Source organism: Bubalus kerabau, chromosome 15 (genome assembly GCF_029407905.1).
Source record: "Bubalus kerabau isolate K-KA32 ecotype Philippines breed swamp buffalo chromosome 15, PCC_UOA_SB_1v2, whole genome shotgun sequence".
NCBI lineage: Eukaryota > Metazoa > Chordata > Mammalia > Artiodactyla > Bovidae > Bubalus > Bubalus kerabau.
This window is the reverse complement of record NC_073638.1, coordinates 64,501,228-64,514,266: the sequence shown is the minus strand read 5'-3', so window position 1 is coordinate 64,514,266 and position 13,039 is coordinate 64,501,228. Positions and strand designations below refer to the sequence as shown.

General features: G+C 43.0%; 1 protein-coding gene across 11 annotated transcripts in view; it reads right to left on the bottom strand.

Moving 5' to 3' along the window:
- The window catches only part of HIPK3 (homeodomain interacting protein kinase 3), an 88,543-nt gene that overhangs the window by 75,218 nt on the left and 286 nt on the right, over positions 1-13,039 (bottom strand). For 5 of the 11 annotated variants that reach the window (XM_055549276.1, XM_055549284.1, XM_055549286.1 and 2 more), the window contains exons 1-2: positions 7,844-7,990; positions 7,632-7,743 (exon numbers count right to left, since the gene is read on the bottom strand). The exons of 1 other annotated variant lie outside the window; for it this stretch is intronic. In XM_055549276.1, the coding sequence (XP_055405251.1) occupies positions 7,632-7,653 (22 nt within the window). In that variant the 5' untranslated portion in view covers positions 7,654-7,743; positions 7,844-7,990. Of the gene's footprint in view, positions 1-3,432; positions 3,476-5,589; positions 5,942-6,487; positions 7,098-7,631; positions 7,766-7,843; positions 7,991-13,039 lie in introns of those variants that run through there. 5 more of the 11 variants (XM_055549283.1, XM_055549281.1, XM_055549277.1 and 2 more) reach the window with 5 other exon arrangements.

The following is a 13,039-nucleotide window of genomic DNA, read 5'->3' as shown; positions in this document are numbered from 1 at the left end:
TCTCCATAAGGCAATGAAAGCAATTACACTACTCAACCGCTTCCCTGGTGGCTCAATGATAAACAACACGCCTGCCAATGCAGGAAACGCAGGTTTAATACCTAGGTTGGGAAGATTCCCTGGATGAGGAAATGACAACCCACTCCTGTATTCTTGCCTGGAAAATCCCATGGACAGAGAAACCTGGTAGGCTACAGTTTACTGGTCACATAATAGTCGGACACGACTTAGCGACTAAATAACACAACACATCTCTATTAGGCAATATAAGGTTATTACACTACTAAATTGGCTAGACTTGATGGAAAGATTATCACAAAAATAAAATTCATAGACTCTACTTCCTCAAAGCAGAGATTATCATGTCTTACTCTTCATCCATAGACAGTAATTTGCAGTTAACAGGCACTCAAACATGTACTAATTTTCATATACTTATTTATCACTGTTTTACCTATCATAATAAAATTTCATTTATTTGTGGTCAGAGTCAATGATCCAGCTACAAAAAAATATTTAAAGCATACTAGCCCGATTAAAAACCTAATACTTTTGAACCCAATACTACTCTTATCTAACTTAAAATATAAAACTATAACTAATATACTATAGAGATACCTGTACTGTCACCACTGAAACTGGCCCAAAACATGTTTTGAGAATGTAGTGAAAAACAGCATCATAGCTATAGGCTATCTAGCACATAACCTCTAATTTTCATTGTGGTTTTATGTCACTGTACCCTATTTAATCTCATTAAAAGTTACAATAAATTACAGATTTAAAATCCTCAGAAGTATTATACTCTTTAAAAAAAAATGTCTCTAGAAAGTCGGGTTCAATTTTCAATGTTATCAGTCCATCTAACTTATTAACTATGTAAGACTGAGCATTATTTATCTAAAGTAGTATAGTTTACCAGACCTACAAGACTCTTGATGTATTATTCAACAGATAACACACAGTCAATATATACGGTAATGAAATTTTTACGCCTTTAAAATAATAGCGTTATAGGGGAGGAAACATTTTTTAAACAAGTTATTTTCTGCAAAGTTTACCTTCTGTTTTTCAAAAACTGTAACATATTTTATTTATGAACTATATGCAACAAAGCAAGAAGAAGTTGAAGAGTTTGAAGTTAATATAAATGCTTTTTTAGTAAATCAAATACTTTTTAAAATTTCTAAAATGGATTAACTGGCTAGTCAAATACTAGCCAATTAATTAGTAAAGCTTTATATTTTCTATCAAATCCTAAAGACAACTTCCTGGTAATCCATATGTAATCAAATATAATTTATAATAAATGATTACAAAATTTTAAAAGAGGGAGAGAATGATTCATAGTCTGCTGATTTGATTATTTCAATATCTATCAAACTTAAAACAATTTTTTTCCAATTAGAAAAGGTACTCCAGCATTAATAATTACACGAAAAAGAACTAAATCTGACCACCCTTGGCAATCTCTTATTTTGAATGTGACCAAAGAGTTATACTAAATAACCCGTTTTTCACAATTTAGATGCTCACTTCCCTAGTGGCTCAGACTGTAAAGAGACTGCCTGCATTGGAGGAGACCCAGGTTCAATTCCCTCTGGAGGAGGAAATGGCAACCCACTCCAGTATTCTTGCCTGGAAAATCCAATGGATGGAGGAGACTGGCAGACTACAGTTCATGAGGTCACAGAATCGGACACGACTGAGTAACTTCACTTCACTTAGATCAAGGAAAAGGTACAGTTTAGAGCAGCCAAGTACTATTTTTCCCTATTCCACAAACAAGGTGTAACCACCTTTTCATTTAAAAAAACAAAACAAATAAAAGAGACAAAGCAAGAAAGAAAATGCAACACGAAAAAGTACCTGGAAGTCTAATCTTTAAAAGAGATGTTCCTCTTAGAATGTAAAAATGAACTGTGTGACAAAGAAGCCTGTGTTTTGAAAAACCTAGATTCGCGTATTAAGTGCACTTCAGTTTTATTTTTAAGGATCTCCAAAAACTAAAAATATTATTCCCAAAAATCAAACTCATCATAATGGCAATATGTTCTGTTCTCGTCACACCTCTAATTTCAAGATAGGCCTGTAATGTTCTTTGTTTTTAAATTGTATAAAAAGTTTATCTTCCCTAAATTATACTTTAAGGAAAATAAATTGGGGGCTGGGGAGGATTTAAAAACTGGTCAAGGATGATAAACATATTATTTCACAAGAATGATCATTCGGCAGGTGCCAATGCCATATTCATAATCTTTCCTCCAAACTACCACAATATTTCATTGACTTTACAACTAAGAGAACTCTGGTTTCTAGCAACTTGAACATTTAAAACAGATTTCTTAAGTCTCCCAAATCCAATGAAACTCACGCCTCACCATCACCCCCCCACAGCCCAGCTTTCTCTGAAGCATCTCCCCTCTACCTTTCCCCTCAGTCTCCCTCAGGAGTGAAAAATGCTCACTCAGAAAATTAGACAAATTGTTTGGATCAAAATAAAATGCACTTAAGGTAAAAAAATATTATCTTGGTTTGTTTCATTTCAAAGACTTCTACATTAGAAAAAGACAGCTTTCAAAGAAAAAAAAAGACAGCTTTCTTGCCATTAACTACTAAATATGAAAGACAAAGTAAATCAGCTTAATGTCTTAACTGTCCACAAACTATAAACACCACCCTAAAAATATAGTATTTCCAATACTCATCCAGCTCTTTTAATTCCCACAGGAGTGGTGAGAACAGAAGCTCTAACACCCTAGCACTCAGGGGTATGCTTCAGAATCGAGACAATATGTTGCCTTTATGTAGCGACACATGGCCCAAGTAGCAACTGCGGAGAACAGCCTGAACCACTAAATTGGTCAAGGTCTAATTCAACAAATATTTGGGTAAAATGTGTAACATACATCCTCCAAATATCTGTTCTGTCTTGACAGTGATTAAGATTTTTAAAAAAAGGACAGCTGTGACAAAGCTACAGAAGCAGCACACTAACATTAAACTGTTCTTCCCCAAATCATTCTTAATTATACCAACCAAACTAAAAGGAGTGGACTTTGGCTAATCCTAAAATCCTCCACTAATTTAAAACTTCTATTCCAAATCTATAGCCCTATATTCAACTTATAGTGTATGCTTTAACGTATTAGACAAATATATATATATATATGCATGTGTGTGTATATACATAAGTTTTTTAAGCAGCTGAATCCAGAATCAGAAAGGACATCTCAAATAACTCATTTAGACTTACATTCGTATTACACAGAAAAGGTTATACCCACCACAAAGGTTTCAGCAAGTCGGGGGGAGAGGGGGGAACGAGGGAGCCAGGAGGGGTTCTTTTAAAATAAAATACACTGATAGGTTCCTTGATTTTTACAAAGTTCTAGGGTTTGTCATCAAAAGTAACTTCCAAGTTAAACATACCACACTGGGAGTCTCAACTTCAGACATTAGGAAGCCAGGACAGCTGCAAACACAGAAACTTCACATGAAGATCTCTTTCGGTACCAACAATATAATCATGCAGCAAAGCATCTCATATCCTTTAATAGTTAAGAAGCAAGAATAATTCTGGACAGATACTTTAAATGTGGAAAAATTCAAAGGTCCTTAAAACACCCTTAAATCTAAATATTGCCATGATATTTTCATCTCCAAATTCAAACATAAAGTTACAATGGAAAACTATATACTTTTAAAGACTTTGAATTAACTAACCCCCAATAATGCAATTCTAATCTACCATATCATCATATTAAGAAAATTAACTTCGAAAGTTACCAGAATAAATTAACATTTAAATGGAAACACTCAAACAAGTATTCCATTCAATGGATGTGAAACAGGATTGGGAAACAGCATCTTAGCACTCTGAAATTTACATTTTCTTCATCTGCCCTTCCATAGAGATGCCCTCAATGTTGATATATCAAATATTTAAAACAAAGCTCAATGAAAAAGTTCATTTGACAGCTGCTGCTATTTTAAGTTGCAAGAAAAAAAAGGGGGGTGGGGCTTTCAATAATCTGCATTCAACAAATACTTACATGCCCTGCCTTACTAGCTACAGAAACCCACCTCTGTAATTTGCACCTTGTTTTATGATACCCATGACTGAACATCCAAAAAATTAAAATAGTATGATCTGAAGCTTCTTTTCAAGCATGTTTACAAGAAGAATTATTCCATAAAAATCATCCACTTTTATGTGACTCTAAAACTCCATGCCCAGAAGCCAATGACTGGTTTATAAGCAAGATAATGACAAGTTCAATGGAAAAGGTATTATGACAGTAAACTAAGACTGGCTCACCAGGTTATGATCTGCCTGCCTAATATGTATGTTTAGCTACTATAGTCAGCAGTGTCCAAATATAAATCTGAAACATTTAATGGCTGGCTCTGTTCTAGAGTTCAAGCTCATTTTATCTTTCTAAAACATAGTTTTAAGCTAACACTCTCCACAAAAAATTTTTTAAATATAGTCCCTAGAGTATAAAAAATTAAGGAACAAATTAAATTATTCAATTTTTCCCATAAATACAAAAAAGAACCACACACAATGAAATATCCAAAATACAAATGTATCAGCACATCTTTACCTTTACACAAATTAAAAACGTTTCAGAAATGTGAAAAAAAATAAACCTCAACCATTGTATTTCACAAATAAGTACCCTATACTTCACGAATACACCCATAAATATACCAAGAAACAGCTTGTTGATTAAAAAGCACGGAACTTTACCTGGTTGGTACATCTCAATTACTCTTAAGTGGCATGAAGGCATGAGGTAACCAACAAAACTATAAAAACTAATTTTTTTAAAGAAAACAAAAAGGGCCAGTCTTATTTTGTTTACTTAAATCCTAAGTTTAATCATGACCTATCAAAATCTTATCATGGCTCATTGTATAAAATTAGCACCGCACTTGCAAGCATAAGCAGAATTTAGACTTATCAAACATATGGTGAGGTTTGCCTAGCTTCTGAAAAATTGAGAATGCAGGATTAAAATGTTTTTAGTTGGGTAACAAAACTCACCGATCCTGCTTAAAAGTTCTCATCAAATATTTGATTACGAGAACCTCTTAAAATTTTAAAGCGCCCAGTAATTAAAATTTGGAAATAAACAGAAACGGTTTAAATATAAATCCTTCATCTTCAGAAGCTACAGCTAACAAGCAAATACCTAAAATAGAAAATAATAATAATAATAATCACCAAACTACTAAACAGAGGCACAGGCTGGTTTACCAGCTAACTTTTTTGGCCCTAGACCAGAGAGACATCAAAGTTGACAATGGAATCAACCATGAGCTTTGCCTGTAAACTGGACAATAATCTGAAAAACTTCTCTATTGCTAACAGAATCTCCTTTTAATGAGAAGCAAAGACCGACAGGTGGAAAAATAAATTCTAACAGGGCAGCAAGAGGTTGTGAAAACACGGTTCAAGGACTGAACGTGTTGTGACTGCCCTGTAACAGGTCCAAGGTAATTTACGCACACACCCTTCAGCGCAATTCCTCAAGCAGAGATAAGACTGGGAAACAACAGGCTTCGCCGAGAGCTACATACCATGTTAAAACAGCCGTCTCCCTCCCGACAGGAAAACAGACATTCTCTCCTCCGAAGTCTTGCCGCGAGTTCTCCCAGCGCCGCGAAGGGAAGCGGGCGGCCGCCACCGTAACGAGAGACGCCGGCAACAGACCTGCCGCGCGGCCGCCACGCCTTCCTCCGGCCGCGGCGGGGGACGCGGAGCGGCGGATCACATTTCTCCTCCCCAACAATCACACGCACTCACGTCCCTCGAGTTGACACCCTCCGGACCCGCCGCCCGACGACGCTGGGGACTGGGCCACAAAGCCAGGGACGCAGCCATCGGCCGCGGAGCTCAAGTTGCGTGCGTGCGTGTGTTTGTGTTTGTTCCCCTTAATGAAAGACAAGAGGTCTCCGTAGTGACGGCCCGGGCTGCGGGGAGGGAAGAGCCCCCCCCCCCCCCCCCACCGCCCCACCGCCCCACCGCCCCACCGCCCCACCAGTGGGACTAAACAAAACTTCGGTTGCTGGGAAGAGCCGTTGCGCAACCCTGGCAGGGGGCGGCGGGGGCCGCCCGGCCCAGCCCCAGCGCGGCTTCCCGGAGGCTGCGCCACCGCGCGCAGGAACCACGCGCGGCCCCCCGCGTCCGGCGGCCTCGGGCCTGGGCGCCTCGGCCTCGAGGGAGACGCCTGGATCCGCCACCCCAAGGGGGCCAGGCGGAAACGCGGAGCACGAGCGCACAGGAGATGCGGATCCGGGTGCGGAACGCGCGACGGGTGCGGACCGCTTAGGGGGCGTCGGGCCCAGGGAGGGTCTAGAGGAGGGGCCCGCTGGCCCTCCGAACGCAGGCGCGGCTGGTGGAGCCGTTCCCGCCCCCCACCCCCCACCGCCAACCCCCGCCGCGGGGTGGGGGCGCCCCCTTACCCTAGTCCCTTACCTTCCTAGAGGCCTGCGCTCTCCCCTCTTCGGGCGGCCGCAGCCCTGAGCATGTCCGGGGTGGGTGCGGGGCCGTGCCGGGGACAGGGAGCCAGGCGCTTCAGCAGGCGGCACCACCCAGCCCGGGCTCAGCCCCTCTCCGCGGCCGCTGCCATCTTGTCCTGGCGGCTGAGAGGAAACGGCGAAACACCCTCCCCCGACCACTGCTGCTGCTGCTGCTCTGGCTGCTGAGCGCCGGGCCCGTTTCCCTCATCTTCCTTCCCGGGGATTTGGGGTGGGGACGGTTCGGCTGGGGTGAGGGGTGGTGAGAGGCCGGCCGGCCGACCTCCGATTGCTGGGGGGCCTACGGACGGCGCAGCGTGCGGGGCCCGCGGCGGTTGGGGCCCATTCCTGACGCCCCCGCCGAGACTGGAGGAGAAGGAAGACAGCCTGGAGCGGCGGCGACGGCGGGGCCCGGGGCTCGGTCTCCTCTGGTCGCCGCGCTGCCGGGAGTCGTCACCGAGGCGGCTGCCGCCGGCCGCCCCAGTCTCGGGCCCCTCCTCCGCGCCCGCCGGCCTCGGTCGCCGCCTCCGCAGCGCCACCGCCCGCCCGGCCGCTCTGCGCGCCGAGCCCCGGCGGCCCCGCTCGGCTCGGGCCGCGGCGCCTCCGCAAAGCCCCTCCCCGGGGCCCGCCCGCCCGCGGCCGCGCCCTTGTAGCTTCTAGCCCGCCAGGCGGCCGGCTAGTGTCCGATCCGGAGCTGCCCCACGCCAGCACCCCCTCTACTGTTCTGAACCTCATTCTTGGGCCCACTCCGCCAAAAATCTGTTTTTCAAAAAGGTCCTAATGCCAAAGAAAAGATGAAAATGCGGAAGCGCATTTTACAGGCCTTTCGAGATCCCGTAATCATAGTTTCCCCTGCCATCCCTTTCGGATCTGTTTCTTGGCGGGTTTTTTTGTTTGTTTGTTTGTTTTTAAGGTCTAATAATAAGGAAGGGGAAAATGCTTGAAGTGAACAATCCCAGTCTGAATATGTTCTTCCCGCTCCGTCATCCTAAAGCGTCAAGAGAATTGTAAAATCAGGTTAAAGAACGAGGAAAAGGCCCTCGTGGAAATTCTCCAAAAGCATCGCTACGGTCCGAACCCCCGTAAATAAGAAGTTCACCCACTTTTGCGTTGATAATTCTCCATCAAGGCAGTCAGTTCCTCTCCCAGAAACTAGTTATCTCCCTCTTGGAGACTAGGAAATCAACAGAATGGCCCTTCTAGGATGGTTCCATCCTAGAACCATAGAATTTTATAGATGAAAGAACCTTAAGAGATCCTTGGTCCAAACTCTTTTTAAATAGGGCAGGGATTCAAAGAAGTTGAGGTGACCTACCCAAGATTATCCAGCCGAGTCCTGGTCTGTACTCCCTCGTTCCTTCTTTTCCTTGTTGAACAACTGATCTTATAGGTATCGTTCAGAGTTAATCTTTTTAAATGTTCATTTCCTCTGTTTCTTTTTATCCTGAATTAGTGTTTGTGAGAACACCTTTCTCTGAAGCGTGGAAGGGCCCTCTCTTTGTTCCCTTCATAATCTTCACTAGGAGGATTGACTCGACCACACAAGGGTTTATCCCCAGACGTATGCTTTTGCAGTAACTGAGGCAGGGCAAGGGGAGTGGCAACTTGCTGCCGGTCTTAACTCCACACCTTGACTCCCTGCTGCTTTTCCAACTGGGAGAAGAGTATTTTGAAGGATGCCTTTAAAAGAGAAAAGGATAGTATGCCCTGAGGCGGTAGGAAATAACGTTTTGGAAAGAGTTTTCAAGTTAGGGAGGATAACCAGTTGCAAAGGTTTCCAAAATAGAAAAACAAAACACTGACTGTCTCTCAGATAGCAGCGTATTAGCCATTCCTTTTTACTTAGTATTTAGTTACTTTTGATTTTTTTTTAAAAAGTAGTCAAAAGAACCAAAAAAGGATAAAAGCATGACTCAAAGGAGAAAGTTACAATAATAGAAAAATCTATCATTGAAACAAGAAAAATATTCCACTAGAACTTCAAACTTTCAGAATTCTTGCAAAACATTTCTCTGGGTCACTGCTAATGGAAGGCTTCTATTCTGTCTATTACAGCATTGCTACATCTATGAAGGAAGCTGAAAAGGGGAAGGATTTTTTTTTTTTCCTTTCTAACCCTGTCACTGATACTCAGTACACTGTAAGTTCAAGGAGCAGATCCTATCATTTAAAAAAGAAAAAATGATTGTTCTGTGAATGCCTATTACACTAGCTCATTTATAATAAGTCCTTAGTAAGTGTAGCTGAATAAGTAAATGAACACTTAGTTTGTATGTATTGTCTCTTAATCTCTTTACCTCCAGTCTCTCCCTCTCTTATCCATTCAGAACACCAAGAAAGAAAGTCAAGTCGCTCAGTCGTGTCCGACTCTTTGCAACCCCATGGACTATAGCCTATCAGGCTCCTCCATCCATGGGATTTTCCAGGCAAGAGTGCTGGAGTGGATTGCCATTTCCTTCTCCAGGGGATCTTCCTGACCCAGGAATCGAACCTGGGTCTCCCGCATTGCAGGCAGACGTTTTACCATCTGAGCCACCAGGGAAGCCCTCAGAACACCAACCTCCATATAATTCAAAGCCCCTGATTTAGCCAGTTCATGAAATTTGTTTTAGAAAATGGAAAATGTCTCATAGAATTAAGTTCTTTTTAAAATGCAGACTACTAAATTGTACATGAAAAAAGTTTATGCGTAAAAAGCTTATAGCCAAAAAATAATCTTTTTGTTCAAAAATATTGCTAAAAATTTTCATTCAAAAATATCACTTGCTCCTTGGAAGATAAGCTGTGACAAACCTAGACAACGTATTAAAAAGCAGAGACATCACTTTGTCAACAAGGGTCCATGTAGTCAAAGCTATTCTTAAAGAGATGGAAATACCAGACTACCTTACCTGCCTCCTGAGAAACCTGTATGCAGGACAAGAAACAACAGTAGAACTGGACATGGAACAACAGACTGGTTCAAAATTGGAAAAGGAGTTAAGGCCATATGTTGCTTTAACTTCTATGCAGAGTACATCATGTGAAATGCTGGGCTGAATGAAGCACAAGTTGGAATCAAGATTGCAAGGAGAAATATCAACAACCTCAGATATGCAGATAATACCACCCTTAAGGCAGAAAGCAAAGAGGAACTAAAGAGCCTCTTGAAGAAGGTGAAAGTGAGTGAAAAAAGTGGCCTAAAACTCAACACTCAAAAAATGAAGATCATGGCATCAAGTCCCATTACTTTATGGCAAATAGATGGGGAAACAATGGAAATAGTGACTAGCGTTATTTTCTTGGGCTCCAAAATCACTGTGGACGGTGACTGCAGCCATAAAATTAATAAAAGATGCTTGCTACTTGGAAGAAAGGCAATGACAAACCTAGACAGTGTATTTAAAAGCAGAGACGTTACTTTGCCTTCAAAGGTCCGTATGCTGCTGCTGCTGCTAAGTCGCTTCAGTCGTGTCTGACTCTGTGCGACCCCATAGACAGCAGCCCACCAGGCTCCCCCGTCCCTGGGATTCTCCAGGCAAGAACACCGGAGTGGGTTGCCATTTCCTTCTCCAATGTATGAAAGTGAAAAGTGAAAAGTGAAAGTGAAGTCGCTCAGTCGTGTCCGACTCTTAGCGTCCCCATGGACTGCAGCCTACCAGGCTCCTCCATCCATGGGATTTTCCAGGCAAGAGTACTGGAGTGGGGTGCCATCGCCTTTCCAAGGTCCATATAGTCAATTGATAGTTGCTCAGTCATCTAGTCAAACCTGTGGTTTTTCTGGTCATCATGTACAGATGTGAAAGCTAGACAATAAAAAAGGCTGAGCACCAAAGAATCGATACTTTTGAACTGTGGTGTTGGAGAAGACTCTTGAGAGTCCCTTGTATAGCAAGGAGATTAAATCAGTCCATCCTAAAGGAAATCAGTCCTGAATATTCATTGGAAGGACTGACGCTGAAGCTGAAGCTCCAATACTTTGGCTACCTGACTCAAAGAGCCAACTCCTTGGAAAAGACCCTGATACTGGGAAGGATTGAGGGCATGAGGAGAAAGGGCGAGACAGAGAATGAGATGGTTTGATGGCATCATCGACTCAATGGGCATGAGTTTGAGCAAACTCTGGGATATAGTGAAGGACAGAGAAGCCCTGGCGTGCTGCAGTCCATGAGGTCACAGTCAGACACAACTGAGTGACTGAACTGTGCTGAGAATACAGTGAGAATACACTGTATCTGAGAATACAGTGTGAAAAATGAGACACCATGTGAGCTTACATTCTCCCTAAAAATTGGCCATCATACTAATAATTAGTAATAATAGCAGTCAAAAAGAAAAGTACAGGACACAAAGAGGGGTCAGAACAGGAACCTAATCAAATGTAGGGAAAGGGGCAAGCCATGGAAAGTCTGGTTCATTTCTTATCCTCCAGGACTTGGTTAGTGGCACTATTGCTAAAGAATCTGCCGGCCCATGCAAGAGACCCAAGAGATGGGTAGGGAAGATCTCCTGGAGTAGGAAATGGCAACCTGCCCCAGCATTCTTGCCTGGAAGATTCCATGGACAGAGGAGCCTGGCTGGCAGGCTACAAAGAGTCAGACACAGCTGAGTTATTGAACACACAGGACTTGGCTAAATAAAACACTTACTTCCTTGGGGAATCTCCAGGCTTCTCTGACTAACCCAAATTTCCATATATCTTCCTCTGTAGCTTTTTTCTCAATTGCAATTTTATGTTTATTTTCTGATTGTTTGATTAATGTCTACCTACCTCTTCCACCAGTATGAAAGCTCTGCAAAAGTAGGGAGGACATCTTTTTCTGGTACTCCCTTGTATGTTCAGCACCAAGGCAGTGGTGCATAGTAGAGGATCAACAGGACTAGGTATGTACGTATGGATACAGGGCCCCGTGCAAAGTGAAAAGGCGGGACCCCTTGTTCAAAATTATTAAGCATTTCAGGTTGGTGACAAAAGAGCATTAAACAAACCGTTGTTGTTCAGTCTCTCAGGTATGTCCTACTCTTTGTGACCTCATGGACTGCAGCACACTGGTCTTCCCAGTCCTTCACTGTCTCTCAGAGTTAACTTTCTAAGCACAGGACTTTGTGCCAGTACACAGGCTGAGTTAAAGTTAAGATCTAAAGAATATAGGAATTAGCCCTAACAAAGAGAGAACACTTGAGAGCAGAAGATAAGATTCATGCAAAAGTCATAGAAAAAAAATGTGGTAGAGAGTAGAAATTTGAGAAACTGATTGTTTTTAGTCAGAGTGAGGATAAATCAGAAGCAGATAAGAGTAGAGGGAGAAGCAAGATCCAGATTAGCATCTAGGACTTCATTCTGCTAGCAAAAGAAACTGCTGAAGGATTTAACAGAGACACAGGCGTTCCCTGATAACTCAGTTGGTAAAGAATCCACCTGCAATGCAGGAAATCCCAGTTTGATTCCTGGGTCGGGAAGATCGGCTGGAGAAGGGATAGGCTACCCACTCCAGTGTTCTTGGGCTCCCCTTGTGCCTCAGCTGGTAAAGAATCCACCTGCAATGCAGGAGACCTGGGTTCCATCCCTGGGTTGGGAAGATCCCCTGGAGAAGGGAAAGGCTACCCACTCCAGTGTTCTGGCCTGGAGAATTCCATGGACTGTATAGTTCGTGGGGTCACAAAGAGTCAGACACGACTGAGTGACTTTCAGCATCATCAAAGAAGCCATTGGCTTTCCATGTAAAATCCATGTTTCAATCACTTCTTTGCTTTTTTCGGTGTTTTTCAAATTTTCCTTCCAGTCTCATTCAGATTAAAAGCTAAAAAACCTTGCAGTGGACCTAAAATGGTGTATAAAGCGCACAAGGAACTCACCTCCCACTTTGTCTCGCTCCAGCCCCAGTTTCACAAAGACTCCAGTCACTGTCCCTCCTCAGCTATCTGGATCACACTCTGTCCACACCTCCTTTTCAGATCGTTAGTCAAATTTACATTGTCTGTGAAGCCTCCCTCAACAATAACACCTATCTATACACATAACCCCACCCCCCCATTTTTATCCTTATTTTTATCCTTAGGTCTCAGCATCATCTAAGATACTATTTTGTAGGGTTTTCTGCCTCTCCCCACCCCCCACGCCCTGAAACCCAACCCCGACAGGAAGCTTCCTGAGGGCAAGAATTTTTGTTTGTTTTGTTGGCTGCATTATTCCCAGAGCCTAGATCATTGTCTGGCATGCAAAAGTAATGAAACCGATACCTGTAAAATGAACAGATGAGTTTTCTGTATAATCACTATGAGACACTCCATAAACTCAGACTGCCACTGTCACAGTTGATCAAAACACCCAAATGTGAAATCCAGGACCTCTCTCTTTCTTTATCTTAGGTCTTTACCCAACCCCCAGATCCCAAAATTACTCATCAAAAGGGGAACAACCTTCCTAGATGGCGCAGCAGTGGGTAAAGAATCTGCCTGCAATGCAGGAGACGGAGGAGACGGCTTCGATCCCTGGGTGGGGAAGAGCCTCGGAAAGAGGAAATGGCAACCC